This window comes from Gymnogyps californianus, chromosome 4 (assembly GCF_018139145.2).
Source record: "Gymnogyps californianus isolate 813 chromosome 4, ASM1813914v2, whole genome shotgun sequence".
NCBI lineage: Eukaryota > Metazoa > Chordata > Aves > Accipitriformes > Cathartidae > Gymnogyps > Gymnogyps californianus.
Genome location: NC_059474.1, coordinates 83,224,715 through 83,243,654, shown reverse-complemented (window position 1 = coordinate 83,243,654; position 18,940 = coordinate 83,224,715). Strand labels below are relative to the sequence as shown.

The window sequence follows — 18,940 nt, the reverse complement described above, 5'->3', positions numbered from 1 at the left end:
AATAACCTCAGCTCTGACACGCTTTTTAATGCGGTTCCAGCCAGTCTAATGAATAGGAAATCCCCTCTGAGGAATTAAACCACTAACCCCTAATAAAATCTGTACAAAACCAAATGCATTTGTCACATATAAATACATCAGTTTTCTATGGACTACAACACATTCTGTGGTCTTCAAGACTGAAGTGGGCTGCCAGTCTAAACAGACCAAACGCTACCATGACGTGCTACGTGCTTCACGAGGTAGCCACCACCGCTTTTTGGAGCAACGTAAAATTCCGTGAGGTAACAGCAACAAAGAATGATGTAGCGTGAACTGTGAAACCTTTTTAAACCGTGTTTCCAATTAGAATTTCTAGTAGGTGAGAAGCATTCCGATTTCATCTCGCCTTCATTTTGATCAAAAAAAAAAAAATGAAATGCCCGGTTTATTACGACGACTTGTTCAAGTGCACAAGGGGGAGAGGTGGATCGAAGCGGCCCTAAGCCTTCTGTGTCACGGTGAGGATTTGCTATCTAAATACTTGGGAACCCAAATCTTCCAGTTACCACACCAAAAGGTACGAAGTACTGTTACACCCGTCGCTTGGGCCACCAGCGTGTAGTCACGAAGTCAGAGCGAGGGTGGCTCCACGAGGAAGGTCAGCGATGCCTGAAGGCAATTCCGTGCCAGATCAGTGCAGGTCGGCAGTTCTCGCATCGTGCGTGCCTCAAAACCACCTACACCCCCCCTCACCCCAGCCCCTAAAATACAGGAGGAGAACTTTTCACAGCTTTGTTGGATTTTTCCACGCTGATTTGCGTAGCAAGCCCGTGGCCAGAGAGCTGAGCCAAAGAAATGAAGCTAGAGAGGGTTTATTGGCACCTTACCTGGCCGCCTGACACCCAGCGCTGATGTAGCACGGTTGAGCCCGATTGTCAACGGCAACCGGGCAAGGGGAAATGGTATTTCAAGTGCAGCCAGACACGAGGATTAAAAACGCTCCCGTTCTGCTTTGAGTGAGCCTTTGCTTAGCAGCAGCACGCTTTCACGCCACGCGCTTGAGGACGAGAACGTTCCCGACTCGCGCGCGGACGCGCGTGCGCACACACACACACACAGAGCTCTTGTTTGGGCGGGGGCTCTCTGTCCTCGCTGCGCCCCGAGGCTGCTCGGGCACACCTTGGGGCTACTTCACGTCACATCCCCAAAGCAGTTGTCCCCAGCCCAAGCTCAGGTCCGAGAGCAGGCAGATTTTTATACGGGGAAGGCTCAGACTGTTGTTTTAGTCACAAGAGACTAAACGCCACGAAGCTTGCTTCCCCTCTGACCTCCAAAGAACACAAGCAAGTGTCTTCTCTTCACGTTCCCCCCTGAACAACTCCAGAAACCATCATCAGCTACAACCTTTTTTTTTTTTTTTTGTGGTCACCTCTCTCTGCAACCCGTCCCCTACAAGGGACTGGTCGAGTACTGCTGGATGAGCTGCTGGTGACAGGGATTGCAGACGCGCTCGGGGTTAATACTAGACGGGAGAGGCAGCTCGTTCGCTGAACAGGCTTCACAGAAGATGCCACCGCAGTTCTTGCAGATGTTCTGGAATGCAGGAAGAGGACAGAGAAATGAAGGAGATGCTCAAGACACAAATAACACACAGCAACTTCCTCTCATTAACGTTCAGTCAACCCCAATCCTCTGCTGGCCTAGAGAAAGACGCTCCAAAACTCCACTCTTGGCCCTTCTGAAGACCCTAGGTTTGCTCCTGTGCTCAGGACCGATTTATAGCAAAGCTCCTTGGGTCAAATGAGAGGAGGTGAAGGCTTGTAGTAAAACATCTAAGAGCTACCGATAACGAACCATTCAAGTTTTAAGTGACTCAGTCTGCTAGAGCATTTTGTCACAAGAGGCACACGTGTATATTTTATAGCCGTATAAATACACTGGACAGCAAGTCTTGCCTCAAATGAGTATTTAAATGTCACGTGCATTTGGAAACGTATCCAAGTTGGATATAAAGCTGTGGCACTTGCTTGGAATTCACGTGTTTTCTCAAGATAAACACAGGGGAGTGGGAAAGACTAGAAACGCTACACAGAGTCCCCACATGTGTTAACAGAGAAGTTCATGGGGTGATGGGGGGGGCAACGGGGCCCCCCTCCCTGCCTGTTCTAAGCATCACGGTACCGCAGCGTCGGGGAGGAGAAGGCTGGCTTCTGACTCCATTGAGGAACGGGGTCTTTGCAGGCGCTGCGGAGCAGGCTGGCTGGGGAGCAGCCGTTCTACCCTGGCTAAATCCCTCATTGCCAGACCTGGCTGGGCAGAACTGCAAACAAAAGCTGCGGCTGGGAGCCCCTGCCCGGAAAAGCAGCAATTCTTGGCCAGACACGGCCTCTCCGCATGAGCCTGAAAGTTTCCTGGTCAGGTAACCTCGCTGTGCTCCCCGCTCCCCGAAAATTTCCCAAGACCTATTTGGAACCGAGGTACCGGGTCACTTTTACCCAGGTGCGGAGGTCGGAGCCCTGGGCGCCTTGTGCCGAGGAGCCGGCTGCTCCGGCACTGCCTGAAGGGCCTCCTCCCTGCTCCCCTCTGATCCACAGCTCCCCAACAGCCTTTTGGTTCAGGTCTCCGCAGATCAACTAAGGGAAAACACAACCTAACGCCGCCTTCCAGCTCCCCTCTCAAGTACTTGCACCGGGGCGACCAGGACGCCTGCCGCACTGACAGCGGTTTTATCAGCGCCTTGACTTGTTTCCTTGCAAACTGCTCCTCAGCATCAGTGGAGGAAAGTGTGTGGACGAAGGCAGCGCTCCCACTCAACACCCTTTTCGCTAACTCTCTTGTAATCCCTCTAGATTCACTGTAAAGCAGTGAGTAAAGCAAGAGGGGCTTAGCCACCAAAAAAAAAAAAAAAAAAAAAAAAAAAGAAAAAGGCACAGCCACAAAAAAGAATAAAAATAAGAGAAAAAGGCAAAGTGGCTTAAGTGGAGAAATAACAAACAAGCGTTAACACCTCCTATTCTCACTTCTGATTGATCCCCGAAAAAAACCCACTTAGCTGAAAAGGGAAGAAGCTGCTAAGGGGAAGGAAAACCACGCCACTGAACACAGAGCAGAGTGGGGAACCTTCAAGCGACCGCTGTGTAACGAGTTTACTTTAAGGGTAAAGTGGACTTCAGAAAAGGGCTCATTTCTTTGTGCCAAGTCACCAGGAGGAAATCTGTGCTATTCAAAACTGAAAATCAGAGGAAATGCACATTCACCAGATGGCGGAGGTGACAATACAAGGCCTCGGAGTTACCTTTTTTTTGCTTCGGCTGCTTTCTTCCTGGCAGAGCTGGCAGATCTCGGCGTTTCCAGGTTCTGACAGCTCTTCCTAAACCCCAAGCAAAAACCAAGACATTCTCCTTTACACGGCACCTGTATTAGAGCTCTGCAGCTGATCCGCATCTTACAACAGGGAGGAAGATTTCACATGCTTGTGTTTTTAACCCCTCTCTATTCACAGCACACCGTGCAGCCACACAGGACCACCGTGCATTTGCAGGATGACCTACGGTTGCGCTGCCTACATGGGGAAGCGCAGCACGGCTGCGTGAACCAAGGACCACGCAGCTCGATTCTCAGGCTGAGATCAAGGCTGCTGGCCCAGCGACAAGGCGGGAGAACATCTTTTTCACCATGAAAAAGAGCTGACAGATGCAGAAATTCCCAGCAGACAGGATGCAACGTGAGGGTTGCGGCATCCCATTGAGAGTTTAGGGGTCTAGCCCTGCTTTGCCAGGCACCCGGGGGAGAAAGAATGGATTCTGGTGAATTTGACATACATGAAAAAAATAAAGCAAACCAACCGACCCAAACACCCCTCCCTCTGCAGAGCAACTGGCAAAAGCCTAGCCCAGACCAAGGACGTTAAACACAGCCATTTTCACAAACGCTAAGTTACATTATGCTTTCATTGTTCTTTTCAGACACACCAACCCAGGAAAGGCATGGGGCAAAGGAATAATAAAAGGGGTTAATATTAGTTTAAAAACCAACAAGGTTGTGCTGAGGAGGCAAAATGAACTCACGTAGGTGCAGCGCTGCCAACTAAAAGCCTTTCTAATGAGATAAGCAGCGCTTTTTCCACTAGGGAACAATTGCGGCTACGGACTTCTACAGGCAAATCCTCAAACCAAGGCAAAAGGCGAAGGACAAACTTCAAGGTATTTGGGCAGGGAAGATGCCGCAGCGAGCCCAGAGCTCCCTCGGTACCCTTGCCCTTCGGTATTGCAATGCAAGAAAAAGAATCACCAACCTGCTCTTCCTGTGTGCCGCTCGGTAACCTACAAGAGAAGAACATTGTCACTTGGAGCTGGCGCTTCAGTCACCGCATCGTTTAAGAAAAACATCTGGACTATCGGAGAATTCCCTCATCCTGTTTTTAAAGTCCTGCCCATACAGATTTTTGGTGGTGTTTCTTCTAAAGCGCACTGCCAAGCCTGCTCGCGTGAGAGGCGAGGCGTTCGTAAGCTTTGTCAAGCAGCAAAGCCAAGGGGCAATCTGTGACTGGTGCTCTTTAGACGTACAGCGCTCCTGGCTACATGGGAAGAGCAGGAGGAAAACTTGTAAAATGCCTTCCGAAGAGCAGAGGGAAGGGAGCACGGACATAGAGAAGACTGTTCAGATGGTACAAACACGGTTTAAAACTAGCTTTAAACATATTACTGCAAAACGTTTGATCCCCTGCAACGTCCGTGAACAGGCAGCGATAATGAGGCCTTCCAGATAAAGCGGCAGCCGGACGCTCACGCTGCTTAAACGCTCGAGGTGAAACGGGGGTAAAAAGCATCTAAGGCCTAGAAGGTTTTTAATATCTGGTAAAGCAGATTTGGATAGAGCTTATGCTATTTTTAAGACAATAATACTTTTCTGATTAACTTTACGTTGGCGTTCAGCGCACTGTGTTTTATTCACTGACACCGAGTACTTCAAATAGGCCGTTACCATCCCCGAGCAAAGTCCTCATTACAGAGCTGCTCCCTGTGGCTTTTAAAACATCTCTTCACATTTAAAACCAAATCTGAAACTTAGCTTTCAAACACTAAACAAATCCTACAACAAGAATCCCCCTCTGTGATATTCAGCTTCGAAACATGCTACCTGAACTACATTTTTATACCACCACCTTCTTGAAATATTATTGCAAGTTCTTTTTCTCCAGCAGCTTCTATTCTTGTCCAGAAGCCGCTGTTTATTAGCTCCAAATGCCACTGATCCACCAACCCTTCTCCTTTCCCTCACCAACAAAGATACCTTCTTTGGACACGAGTACTAACGGTCCAGGTCTGTGCAGCATTTGGCTTAGGAAGGTTCACCGAGTAAGAAAAATTAGTGAACAGCAGATTTATACAGAAACAAATTCAAAGGTAAACGGGAGAGAGAGAGAGCTTTGCAGATCCGGAAACGCTGAGGGCAAGCGGTAGAACCTCCTTCTTGCCTTTGAGAGCTATGAAAAAGCAGCAGAGAGACCTCAAAACAAAGGGCATGAGGTTGAAAAATCTTTCTTAGAAAGGGAAGCTGCACTTTGCCAAACTTCCCATCAGCAAAGAGATTAGAGAAGGGAAAGCAGGACTTAGAAAAGGAGAAGGCAAAAACGAGCTTTTGTTTCTTCCATACTTGTGTGGCAGGACACTGTTCTCCTCTCGTAGCGGCTGTTTCAGTTTAGCGTTTTCTTCCTGGATTCTGAGCTTCCCATCCTGCCAAAAGGAAACATTTAGCCATCAGTCGAGCTGTACGAAGACTCCAGCTTCAGCCCTGCCACACTGCCAAGGGAGACTTCGCATCGCTATTTGGGGAATACCGATCTGCCCCTCCTTGGCACAGAGGCGTATTTGGACACGTGAAAGCGTACGAACACCAATCCACCCTAGGAGCAGCTCTACGTGCTTTCCTTGTGCTGTGAACAAAAAGTTGACTTCGCATTTTAGAGACCGACTCTTCAACACGTCCAATGACCTCCTTTTACTAGAACGTACAAGAAACTTCACAGGCACCATTTTTTACTTTTAACAGCGGAGGTTGAAAAGGTAGATGGGCTGAACAGGCTTTTTCAAGACCGATCAGTGAGACAAATCCTCTCAGCCAGGAAAAGAAACAAATCTTCCCCTCCTCCCCAGCTAAGACCTGGGTCATAGCCTGAGCCATATACGCGTGTAACACCACGCTCAAACACGACTCTCAAAAACCAGCCTCCCGCCTTGCACGGCAAGCACTGGCAGAAATCACCCACGCACGCATTGCTCTCAAGTTGTGACTACAATCTCGGCGGAGCTCTTGAATTTCTGCAAAGGCAAACGCCCGCTGCATCACAAGCCACCTACAAGTTTTGCGGCAAAGGAGAAGTCCATTCTGAAATCGCTTTTTTGCACGCTGGCCCATTCGTCCCTGGCGGGAGCGCCCCACTCGTGCTGCAGCGCTCGCCAACGGAGTCAAGGAGGAGAACCCCACGCAGTAAGCTGATCTCAAACCCAGTGACAGGCTGTCAGCTAAGCAGCAAGGAAAAGCAGCCATTCTGCCTTCCAGAGAGCTAACCAGCTTTCGCTTTAAACATCAGACTACCCATTTTGGGTTCGGGGGTTTCTTGTTTTCATTTTTACCGGCCAACTGCATCGCACTTAGTTCCCGATTCCTTCTACTGAATTATAGCTGTTGGGCTGCAGCAAACACGACTTTTTGATAAATGACTCGTGACGCGTAAATAACTTCACTGAAATCATGCGTAATATCGGTTAAAAAAAAGAAAAAAACCTGAATCGTTCAAGCAGCCCAGGGGAGCCCAGTGAAGGCAACTCTCAAGTGCAGCAGCACACCTGAGAACTGCAGAAACCACCTCAGTTGCTTCACAGCTCTCACAGTTACAAGTTTTGGTCTCCAAAACAACTGTTTTACTGCCAATTCCCAGCAAAAGAGCCCGTTTCGTTTTGCAGAAAAAGCTGCAGAGCAGATTTTCACTTTCAAAGGCAAATTTACTGCTAAAAAGGGACTTTTACTTGGGGACTGTTTTACTCTCGAGATGAACACTGCGCTTTGCTTTAAAAAACCCACGGAATTCACCAATGCGCAGCGCTAAAAGAACACCGAGAGTGATTTGTGATGCCCTCAAGAGAGAATTTTGTCTTCCAAGTTTTACTATTTACCTCTTCCGGGGCAATTCCCCGTATTACAATGCAAAAAATAAAAACGAGCGAGTTTGCTTTTCCTAAGGTGTAACGTGTACAGCGTGTCTCCTGCTGTATTACGCTTGGTTTTATTAAACTAGTGAAGGAAAACCACAATCACTGTCAGGATTTTGTCAGGTACCCAGCTTGGAAGAGGAAACCAGTGTTCTGCAATGAAGTGTAACGCTTGCAATACTTTTGTGAGGCTCAGCTCAATAAACTGCCTATTTAGCGTGCGTAAAAAACGTTCCAAAGCTCGTTTTGTTGCGGCACATCAACAATACGTATTTATTGCCTAATAAAGCTCAGGAAAAGCCAACGAGCAAAATGAAACTATACTTCAAACACAAGCCAAGAATAAAAGTCGTATTACCTGTCTCAGCCAATTCTTTGCGCCTTTTTTGTTTTCTTGGCTGCGTTGGTGACTGTGTGACCATCTGTCTCTTTCCCGCTTCAGTTCAAGTTCAAGGTGGCTCCTAGAATATCGAGGAGGACTTGTGAATAAAGGCCATGGTTTTGTAACGCTCGACACTGAGAGCTAATGAACTATTTAACCCTCTCTTTACACCAAAGCAACTGAACCCCAACTCAAGAGCTGAAAACTGCCTCTTTGAATAACAAGTTGTCTCGCAGCGTGTTAAGCCGTAATACGTCAGGATGGAAAAAAAATCTAAGAGTTCTTCATCTAATTCTGGCACAATTTTGCAGGAAATAAGCCTGTTGACTATGTTTGCAAGTCCTTAAAAAATACTTAGTTATTCATCTATTGCAGAACTGTTGATCAGTGCCCTGTTCAAAAAGACACTCTTCAGCACGTCAGCTGCTACAGGACAGGCTCTGAAACCAAAGCCAACATCCCGGACCATTTCCCAAAGCCATCCTGCACCCAGGATGGACGGACCGTTCCTCCCTGAGAGCTGCGGCAATTCTTCTGACGCCTCACCCGAAAGCGGGGCTTGGTCCTCGTGGAGCAAGCGAGGGCTCAGGCCGAGGGCTCCTCACCGGGAGCACTCTGCAAGCCCGCTCTGCTGCTGACGTGCGTCGAGCAACAGCACACGAGCAGGTCAGCACATGGGCTTGAAACAGGAGAGGCGAGCCCAGTGAGCTGAAAACGGGATGCACGTGCTGTTTTACGGACCGCAATCAGCTTCCTGGACTAGCCTAACCTGTAACGAAGGGACGACACGTGCTCCTTCAAGACTGCCGAGCCGTCGGGCCGCTGATCCGCGCTGGTACCGCAGCCTAGGCTTTTGCGTCGGTGCCCTCCCATCGAGCCGGTGGGAACAAAAGACGTGGCTGAGCGCAGCACATTCGTATTCGGGAGGACAACGCGTCAGCGGGTCAAGGGCAGACGGAGAAGCACATCTGAGGTGCCTGACGCAGCCCGAAGCAGGCTGAAGAGAAGCACGACTCTAAATCTAGCTGCGGATCGCAGAGCCTTTACTCTGGGCCACCGGAAAGCTCAACGCCTCCACGACTGCAGCCTGCCTGCGCGCAATGGCAACAAAGCTCTGGGAGCGCACGGAGCATCAGGGACCGAAGCGCTAGGAACGCCGCTTTCCGAAATCGTTACAAGTAAAATACGGTAGGTGCCGTAGGGAACGACCCCTGCTCCAAAATCAAAGCCTAGAAAGCGAGTATCTACTGGTAGAAGTAGTGGCAAGACTTGTACTATAAAACATTCACAATCCTCACTGCTATTAAAACCAACGTTATCCATTATTACCCTTGTTAGTCTCCACACCGCTCCAACAGTTTTTTGAAATAACTCGTTATGACTACAGCCTCGTTAGTTACGTAGCCTAACTGAAGCGAGTAAAGCTGGTGGAGCCTTAGATCCAGAAACGAATACTTGCCCATGTTGACATTTAAAAAACAAACCAACCGAGGGAATTCTCATTCATAACTTGATGTAAAACCAACACCACACAAACACAAAAGCCCATTTCCTCTTAAAAGATATAAATCAAGCCAGACTACCACCACCCACTGCAGCACCCTCCAATAACTCACTGCTTTAGAAACTCAGTTCAATAAAGCGGTACAGCCTCCCGGTAAAGAAGGCTCCATCATTTTCATACGGTCATCTTGATTTAGCTTGAGCGAGGAAGGAATCAGAAAGAGTCCAGCCGATGCAAAACCGGACCAATTTGCAAACGTCCTCCCCAGGCAGCCACACTACCGAAGGTGAACTGACTCTGCGTGAGGTGCACATGCAGAGAAGATCCATTCCCACTTCACACCTGGGAACGCTGCTAAGCTCACCCACGCACGCCCAGGACGTGGCACGAATTTCTGATAAAAGCCATGTGCTGGTTGTCTGGGTAGCCTCTGTCACTTTTTGAAAAAGGAAACAAAAAGCCGTGCCAGGAGGGGCAGAGGGGATGACCAAAAAAAGAAGCATCCAGAAACGCTTCCGCACAATTCATTCCAGTGACCTTGCAACAAACCGAAGACGTGTCACGGCTGCAGAAGGAGAGATGCTCTTCTATTTTAAGATAAGAGGATTTCTCTGTTTTCCTGATACTGGTAAACTGATGACACTGCAGAGGAAAATATGATAGCTCTCGCCAAGTTCTCTACATTTGGCTTCCGACTTTTTGATTGCCTCTCAGCAAAACTGAGACCAGTTTCAACTGGAAAAAAAAGAAAACATCACAGACCGACAACCAGGACTGCTTCCCTTGCTCCAGACTCTTCCATGTTAGCTCTAGGCAAAGGCTTCGCTGCTACATCCCTGCCAATGAGCAGCAAATTGTTTGCTTTTAGGGTTACCTTTAGATCCCAAATTATGCTATTACAGTGGAAAGTGGGATGCAACGCCAGACTTTGGAGAGGTCTACGCTGCCGTCAGAAACCTGACTGTGCTTTGAAGCACGCACCCAGCTAACTCTCGGTCCCTAGAGCAGGCTAACCTGCAACGCGGCCTCACTGCAGACTGAGGATCTACCGAGCGTCCCAGACAGGTTCTGCCGCTTGTCGTGATCCCTGTGCTCCTGCATCTCGAGCGCTGCCGGTTTTCAAACGAGACGGTTATCGGCAGATGCCCAACAAACCTAACCGCGGTGCAGAAAGCCCCCGTGGACATTTCCAACGTTCAGAAAAACATCCTGACGTTTCGTTTCCACCCAAGAGATATTCTGCAACCTGCTTCTGATATTCCACCGCCACATAAGATCTGTACTGTTGCTGGTGGTTTCCCCTGACCACGTAGTTCTTTCGCCATTTTCTCCCAATCCGATTTTTCCAGTTGTAACTTTAAAGACAGCCCCGTTAAAAGATTTGCCGTCTCGCCGAGCGTTTCACCTCCCCAGAGTTAATGCCTGCCTGGCATCTAACGTGCCACTTGTCTCTCTCCGCCTCCAACCCCTACCTCCTTTTGCCACCGCCCTGCCTGCTTTCTACTAGACACGGTAAGAACAGCCCAGAAAATAGATTAGAAAAGGATCTCTTCACCGCTGCCTGGAGAGCTCTTCCACTTCTAGCTGGAGGCTGTTGATTTTGTCCCCAAACTCCTGCTTGAAGAGACGGTTGTCCTGCTGGGCCAAGTGACGGTCCTTCTCTGCCTGCCGCAATCTGGATTGGAGCCACATGAACTTGTGATAAAAAACAAAAGCCATGGTGGGGAGGAAGACTGAGTTTAACCAACAAATAAAAAACCCAGTGAAAAGGTAAAGCCAAAAAAAAAAAAAAGGAATGGTAAAAACAATGGAAAGGAGGAAAATATTTTAAAGAAAAGCAAAATGTAGGTGAACCAGGCAGAAGCTCTGATTTTCAATAGTTTTTATTCTATTACTACAGTTTACAGCCATTAGATGAAAAACATAAGACATCACTTTTATCCAGATTCAAAGCAAACCTCAAGTACACAGAATTTTAAGTCAAATTTGATTTTAATGTACGTTACATTTCAGCTTTACACATGTAACTGGAACTTGCAACATAGGTTAGCTACTATATTGAGAATTAGTGCATTTTCCTGGTCTCTTCCACGGACTGACACATTGGCTCCAGCGCCCAGGCATTCGTACACCAAAGCGTTTCCACTTCGGGCCTGACATCAGAAATGGCCAGATCCTTAATTCTGTCCTATTTTAGCGTTGCTGTGACAGCCAACAAAACCAGCCCGACCCCCGATTTCTACAGAAGGAATCTGGGGAGGGGCAGGGGAGTTAACTGGTCTAACTAGCTGTTTGGGTACCTTGATGAAAGCTTTCGCCTCTTCGTTATTATTTTATTTTTCTCCAGGTAGTTAAAATGAGTTTCTAGTAAAAGGTTACCGAAGGTTAAGTTTCTGCTCTCAAGCACGCGGCTTGGGCATCGCGTCGGAGATCTGAAAGGGGTCTCCAAGCCTGCTCGTGTGCGGGAGTCCATTAAACAAGCTAAGCGGTGGTACACGCTTGCGTACGGGGGGACTAGGCTGAGCCTCACTGATTTTTAAACCTACCTAGTGAGAATCAATAGGTGTTCCTTCCCCAGTTGCGTTTCAGTCGCATTTGCCGCCCACTGCCCCAGGGAGCACTATCCCACAGGACAAAGGGAGAACCGGCACCAAAGAATTTTTACAGGCTTCTCACCAGGGCAAACCCCCTCCTTATTCAACACAGAAAACCCCCAAATGTGATCTTCTTGAAGCGGGGGGGGGAATCTCTACGGGCACTTATAACCTAAAGCCTGTGAGAGGCCAGCACGGTGACCTTCTGCGGCCACAGGGAAGAGGATAGGAGTTTATAATAGTCCAAGCTACAGTTAGGTAAAGTTTTGCACTGGGGTGTTAAATTGGCAATTATTTTTCCTATTGAGAGCTGTTTCCCAGCTTTAGCTGTTCTTTCATTAGCAAATTCCATTTGTATTGAGCAACGGAAACTCAGAAGCAAATGAAAGAAGTGTAATAGTAAAAGGCAACTCTTCCTTTTAAACCACTAACTACTCAGACAAGGAATGGGCAAGTACCAAATTACCGTTTCCACTCCCCACCACTGCACGTTCTGTTCCTTTCTTGGTTGTTTTTTTTTTTTTGTTCTTGTTTCTTTTAAACACTAAAGTACAAAGATCAGATTTTTTTTTTGTAAAACGTGTAACTTCCCTTGCTAGGAAGAGGAGAGACCTACCAAAACACCTCTCCTCAGCTTCTTTCGGTCAGGAAGAACCGCAACGTATGCCTAGAGGGATTCATGGCAGAGGTAGAAGGCAATGCAAAGATAAGGAGGTTTCCACTGAACTTACCACTCTATCATGTTACTCTAAGACACCTAGCTACTAATTCTGGACACATGAAGTTTAAAGGAATAAGGAGAAGTCCCCACCCTCCCACCAAGTCACTAAGGCAAAATCGTTGCAAGCAGTCTCGGTTACAAGAGGGCTGGTCTTCCCGGTGACGAGCTAGCGAGTCGCGCCCGCTTGTCTTGGACTTGGGGCTGAACCCACAGAACAGAAGTGAACGGGTCACGGCTTGGGGTACGCACACAACTACTTTCAACAACTTCCGGGGATGCATTTTTTTCGTCTACTTCACAAAAAGGGTAACACAGAAAACTAGTTGACTTTCCAGAGCTGGCCAATCTGATATCGGCTTGACCAACGCACCTAGTATCCATAAATGTTGAAGACTTGTGCTGCTGTATACGGTATGCACCACCGGGATGTACAGAGCCACATATCTCCCATTCCTTACGCTTTTCTGGTGTGTTTATCGGCCAACTCATTGGTACTTTAACACAGTTTAAATGGCAAAGTTAGGGATTTTTATACCCGACTCTAAATGTCTGAAGAAAAACTCACTGATTTTAAAAATTCAGCAAATTCCAAATCAACTTTAGGTGACAATTAACATTTTAACAGTTGCTTTTAGCAATTCTCAAGTTCTCCCCTCAGAAATGAGTTCTGATGTCAGAGCTGTGAGGTGACCAGACATAAAAATGTCTAATGATGCTTCTGGATCAGTTTGTTTGCTGCACTATTTAAGGTTTTTGCCTGTTTCACCAAATCCTTTTCACTGTATAAGGAAGTCAGAATGAGGAGGATGAGAAAATGGAAAAATAAGAACAGCAAGAGAAAAAGAGCAAATCAATTAGCTGAGCAGATATCATAAAACATTTTAAAATACAAGTTTTCGACAAACAAAATGACCTTTTTTATAAAGAACCATTCACAATATAAACCCTAAAATGAGAGCGTTAATTTACTGCAATGCCCTACTCATTAAGTGAGTCCCAGACAATACATGTTGCTGCGAGCTATGCTCTCCCCTGATTTTCTCGGAGCTAGCACGACAGTCAAGGCAGTCCGCAGAGCCTGAAGTTCTGAACCTTTGGCCACACCGCCGCAAGGCCTGGCCTCGAGAACACGACAAAAGGGAAAAAGGAGCACGGCTCCTTCTCAAATCAATCCGACTTGGATGCTGAGGCCCTCCTCATTTCATGAGGGTCAGTAACATGAGAGCAACACGGTCGTTAGGATGGAACCTGTCCCCGTCCAAATGGATATGATACCTATGGGCTATCTTTATCAACTTCTAGCGACAGCCAGGCTGCCCTCTCATCTTCCTCCGTTTACTTTCACGGGAGGATTTTTTCCAGGCTCATCTTCCTCAGAAAGTACAAGGCTGTTCATAAAGAGAATGGTTCAATTGGGGATTTTTAAATTTTTTTTTCCAAGCAGTACCAGAGAGGTCTGGAATAACCAAGGACCTCCGAGCCTGGCCTCCGCTGCACGCTCGTCCTAACTGCTCCCCCTGTAATCCTGTCATTAACAGTCAAGCACTTCTCTAAGTTCATATTTACATTTTTTTTTATCAGTGCTATCAGAGATAGTAATTGACTTGAAATGACTGGATAACATACCAAAGCGCAGCTGACGTGGATAAACAAAGCTGCTATGTTAACTACTGGTTTAGTAGTATCTTCTTTTCTAATGGAAGCCCTCCTGAGCGTGCAAAACACTTCTCCCAACAGCATCTCAAAAGGTGCAGCTCTCCTCACGTAGCTCTGTTGAGCAGTGGCTAAGCAGAGCGCTCGGACTCTCGCCTGGTCCATGCAGGGTCAGTGGGACACTACCACTAGAACATGCACATGATTTTATAATTGTAAAAGTTTCATTTTTTACCTTTGTTCAAGCTGTTTGATGGTGGCAGCCATCTGATTTGTTTTTTCTTCCAAACGGCTGTTTAATTCACTCTTCTGTTTCACTCCCATGTCCGAACTCTGGAAAAAGTAGCATCGTGGTTTTTTGTAAGCAGCAGTGAAACCAAAATCAGCCACGATAAATCACGTGGCACGTGAAACGGAAGGGGCAGAAGCCAAAGAGGCAGGAGAAGGTGCTCAAAAAAGCAAATGCCAGGTCAATATTGGAAGGACAAACACCTAGCTGTACAGGTGTAGGCTGCATCTGGAGCCCACAAAAGGGCAATACCATAATCAACGAAGCTTCCTGTATAGCGCGTATTAATGCAGGACCTGCTAATATCATTCGACTGCTTTGCACAGAACGATTGGCTCAAGAAGAGCAGAAGCGACTCTTTCCTGTTCTAAAATTTATTTTAGGATCTCTTTCTAGGCATTTTGTGTTGCTCTTTGTCTTAAGAGTCTGCTTTTGTCATCACACAGTAATGTACGTAATTACGCCGTACACCTTCAAATACTAGACTGCGCTCAACAGAAGCTACCGTGGCTCAGTTTTTATACCACAAAACCACAGAAGATGCTTTCCCCAGCCACACACACACACACATTTCTGGATCATCATGAGTCTTTCTTCAGGAGAAACGGCATTTTCCTTTAACCTCCACCACATTCAATTGTTCAAGTACTACAGCCTTCTTGCAGCAAGACAGAAGCATGCTATACGGCCTGTAACTCTTCCACACCTAGCGCCTTTTAAATAGATTGGGGGGGGGGGGGGGAAAGAACAAGAGCTATCGCTTTTATCTGGAATTCACTGCATCCGATTTAATTATTTCCCTACCTGCAGCTTGAAAGAGAGTTCATGCTTGAGGGCCCTGAGATCATCCAGTTGCTGTCTGAGTGCCACCAGCGCATCCTGCTTCTCGCAAACATCTTTCTCCAGCATCTTCATGGCTAGCTCCATCTCCTGTCGCATCCCGATCTGCGCCTCCAGCTCTTTCTCCACATCCTGGAATGCACGGATCGGTCCGCGTTACCAGAGAACCCCCCTTAACTGGCGCTCCCGCCGACGCTGTCGCTACCTGGAAGCGTGCCGCATTGCCACAGCGTCACAGTGACAGATCTGACCCGTCACAGACAATAAAGGACAACAAATCCACGTTTTCAGTCCAATATGAAAGCAACGTAAACAGCATTACTAGCAAAAAGAGTCAGAAAGCGCGACGTAGGGAGCCATTCTTTCTGACGGAGGGGACTAGTGAAAAGCTGGCAGACTTTATTGCCTAAAAACGTTCTGCTCGGGCATTTTTCTCCCCCGCCAGCTGAACGCACTATATCGAATAACAGTTCAGATAGCAGCAACATCCTTATCTGCGTGGGGGCCGCGGCAGGCCTAGAAATGCAAGCGCACTGCTCATTTTGAGAAACAGACCTCAAACTGATCAACAGAGCCACAAAATTAACATCGCTTCTGACAAGACTGTCTCGGATGGGGCTGAAGCAGGCAGGCAAGAATGAAAAAAAATCCCCTGGTCCAACATTTTCCGAAGCGATTGTCCGACATGGAGTTATTACGTGAAAAAGCCATTTGTGGTGAGCTCCAAGCTCGCACAGTCCTTACCAGCCGCAGCTGAGTCTCTTCCTTTAACTGTTTTCGTGCCTCAGTCAGCGCATGTCCGTCAGCAGTTCTGTCTTTAGTGACCTAAGTTCATGAAGACACCCAATTAACTTGTCGTTATATACTACTAGCCCTCGCATTTGCCGATCATTCGCTTGCCCCGCCGCTTTGAGAACAAATTCTGCAACTATCAAAACTCAGAGCTCCATTCCGTTAGCGCAGCACGCGGCTTCTGTGTGAAATGACTCTATTGCCCCGTTTCCCCGAGGGCTCAGTGCGCTTCAGCGGATATGAATTAAATGGACAGGCTGTCCCTTCTCAGAACTTTCACAACACACTAAGCACGGTTACAAAACCTCAGAAAAAGATCTTATAGGTTTTACAACAAAGAACAGATTCTGCCATAGTTACTAGCACTTTCAATAAATCAACGAAAAAAATACTATAGGTCCTGGCCCTTGATTTCCAAAAAGGGTAGCATTTCAGGCCAAAAAAGCACAACTCCTACGTGCAGATTTTTCTGCCACCCTCTCAGCAAATCGTCCTTCCTCCCAGCCCTTCCAACACCTCCGCCCAGGAAGCCAACAACATGTTGTGTTAGCTCTCGGCTCTGCGCACGCTCGCAGTTTAATCAGCTACGGCCAGGCAGGATTTACCGCGGCCAGCGTCCATCTGTTACCCTCTGCGGAGGACCCGCCTGGAGTCCCTCTTCTCTACTGCAGTTTTTGTGTGAGATACATAAGGAAATAAAGTCTCTTCTCAACGCCGACTTCTCGGTTGAAGTTGGGCTGGGACTGCCCAAAAGGTTCAGTAATCGTTCACACACACACACACACACACACCAACCTTACGATTGGACTCTAAGAGGTAAGAACTTTCTTCTTTAACCCGTTCCATCTCTTCCTGCAGTGTAATAATCCTGTTGTTTGCAACCGCAAGCTGTGAACAAAACAGAACAACAGTAACACATCAAAAACACACTTGACTATTTATTTTCCTCTCTAGACACGTTTTCAGTATGCTTTTTGTTTTACACTCAAAGTGAGGAAAAAAAAATATTTGGAGTGGCAAAAGACAACTCGGCCTCTACCATGGAGAAAGACTATCTGAAAAAGCATCAATTAGTGCCAGTGTGATGGATTTCCAGTATCGGCTAAAACAGAGACTTCCCAACCTATTTTGGTTCCAGTCTTTCAGTAAAGTTACTGACTTCTTCAGGTCTCTCCCCGCTAGACTCAGTGTAACACATGGTTAGCGCAACTCAACAGAAATCCTCGCTCCATTCCGTTTCCCTTGCCAAAGCTAACAAAAAGGAAAAAAGCGAGCACATGGCAGCTAAGTTTTGTTGACCTCTAGCAACTGAAATATATTACCAGAGAAGAAATACTTGCGTGGGTTTGCTACAGCTTCAGTAGTTTGGGTATAACTGCTAGGTCGAGCACCTGAGATGCAAGATGCTCAAGCATTTGGGCACGAGAAGGAGGATGAGAACCTCAGAGGAGGAAGATTTGGCTGGAAACGGAGGATCACTAAGGGTGGTGTGTGCTACGAGGCAGGACGGCTGCCTCAGAGGAATTCCCAACAAAGACCTCACCGCAGACTAACAGATTACTTTGAGTGTGTGGTCACAGGCCAAAATAACCTCAGAAAACTCCTCCTGGCTTTGTAAATCATAGCTTACATAACCCTTGCACACAAGCAAAGCTCAGTGACATGCCAAGAGATCAGCAATGTTATGAAGTGACAAACCCAAACAGAAATTACCCTGATAAAAGTGCGAGTCTTTGGTACAGCTCAAGCCAAACGCACAAACTGATGCGGCATGTGACGCGGTTCATTAACTACACCCTGCAAACGGCCCTGGTTGGCACAGCGTCTTCCAGCGTCACTTAAATTCTTACTTTGAACAGCATGCCGACTTCGCTAAGATACAAGCAAGCAAATGATTAAAAACCAAAAACCATTCCAGTCGACGTTGCAATTAATCTCATGGGTACCATGCCTAACGGGCACAGCGCTCATACTCTGCAGGTAATACATCAAAAGCCACTTATTACAGTAGCGCTGAGAAAGGCAGCCTCTACTGCAGATCACCTTTTTAAAATTAAAAAAGTATTTTAATTGTAAAAAACATTTCTTACTCCTTAATTGCAAGAGCGGACACGCTAATTTCCATCATTTAAAATACATCCATTAGAGTAAGTGTTCAATAACCAGACACACAGACCTCCTTTAATGAGGGTGAACAAGCAAAAAAGAATTTCTATTTGATATTTGCACTGCAAGTGCACTGAGACATCCCCACCAAAATCATTCTGCCAAGCTCAGTGACATGCGGACAGAGATACTGTAAAACTGTTAGGATGAGACCTACTATCACCCATTTGTCAGGGAACTGACCCCAAAAGATTTTATTACATTTATGCCGTAACTAACGACCTGCAAGACCAATTTTAAAACACAGGTTACACCTATGACTCACGTACCAACCATTTTTCATGCTCAGACTGAACAACCTTTTATCCATAATGATAATTTTTTCCTTGATTTCTTGCAAATTGTGGCAGGCTAGAGAAAAAGTTATTGAAACATTTCAATTACTATCTTTACACTGCAGTGAACTTTTGAATGTCAGACAGACATTCAAAAATTTCTTTGTCATGCCTGGACATTTTCCAAAAAGTCAGAAAGCACTCGAAGACTTCCGCGGGATAAAGTGTATTCAGCAGCTTTTGGTTTTTAACATGAACACTCGGTTGTTCTTCCACCTCATGCTTAGTTCGTAGCAACAGCCAGTGTAATTCCTTGGCAGGGCAGTTATTCCAGTTCCATCGTTAAACGCGCATCTTGACGTACGTCAGAAATCTGACAATAACTCCTCCCTTACCTTTTTAATCCCCGATTCCAAAAGGGCAAAAGATCAGATGATTTTCTATTACACTTACCTCCTCGGTCAGTTTAGTGTTGGATTTTTCCAAGGCATCCACCTTGGCCTGTAGGTTGTTTACTGTAGCACTGTTGAA

The 18,940-nt window shown here is 46.8% G+C and overlaps 1 protein-coding gene across 5 annotated transcripts in view; it reads right to left on the bottom strand.

The window, feature by feature from the left end:
* Positions 1-1,091: 1,091 nt before the first annotated feature.
* The window catches only part of RUFY3 (RUN and FYVE domain containing 3), a 55,606-nt gene continuing 37,757 nt past the window's right edge, over positions 1,092-18,940 (bottom strand). For 2 of the 5 annotated variants that reach the window (XM_050895458.1, XM_050895459.1), the window contains 6 exons: positions 18,863-18,932; positions 16,758-16,856; positions 15,921-16,001; positions 15,141-15,308; positions 14,283-14,380; positions 10,947-13,173 (listed from right to left, as the gene is read on the bottom strand). In XM_050895458.1, coding sequence (XP_050751415.1) covers positions 13,101-13,173; positions 14,283-14,380; positions 15,141-15,308; positions 15,921-16,001; positions 16,758-16,856; positions 18,863-18,932 — 589 coding nt within the window. In that variant the 3' untranslated portion in view covers positions 10,947-13,100. Of the gene's footprint in view, positions 1,576-3,277; positions 3,353-4,276; positions 4,305-5,637; positions 5,718-7,551; positions 7,655-10,634; positions 10,755-10,946; positions 13,174-14,282; positions 14,381-15,140; positions 15,309-15,920; positions 16,002-16,757; positions 16,857-18,862; positions 18,933-18,940 lie in introns of those variants that run through there. The other 3 variants (XM_050895456.1, XM_050895455.1, XM_050895457.1) reach the window with 3 other exon arrangements.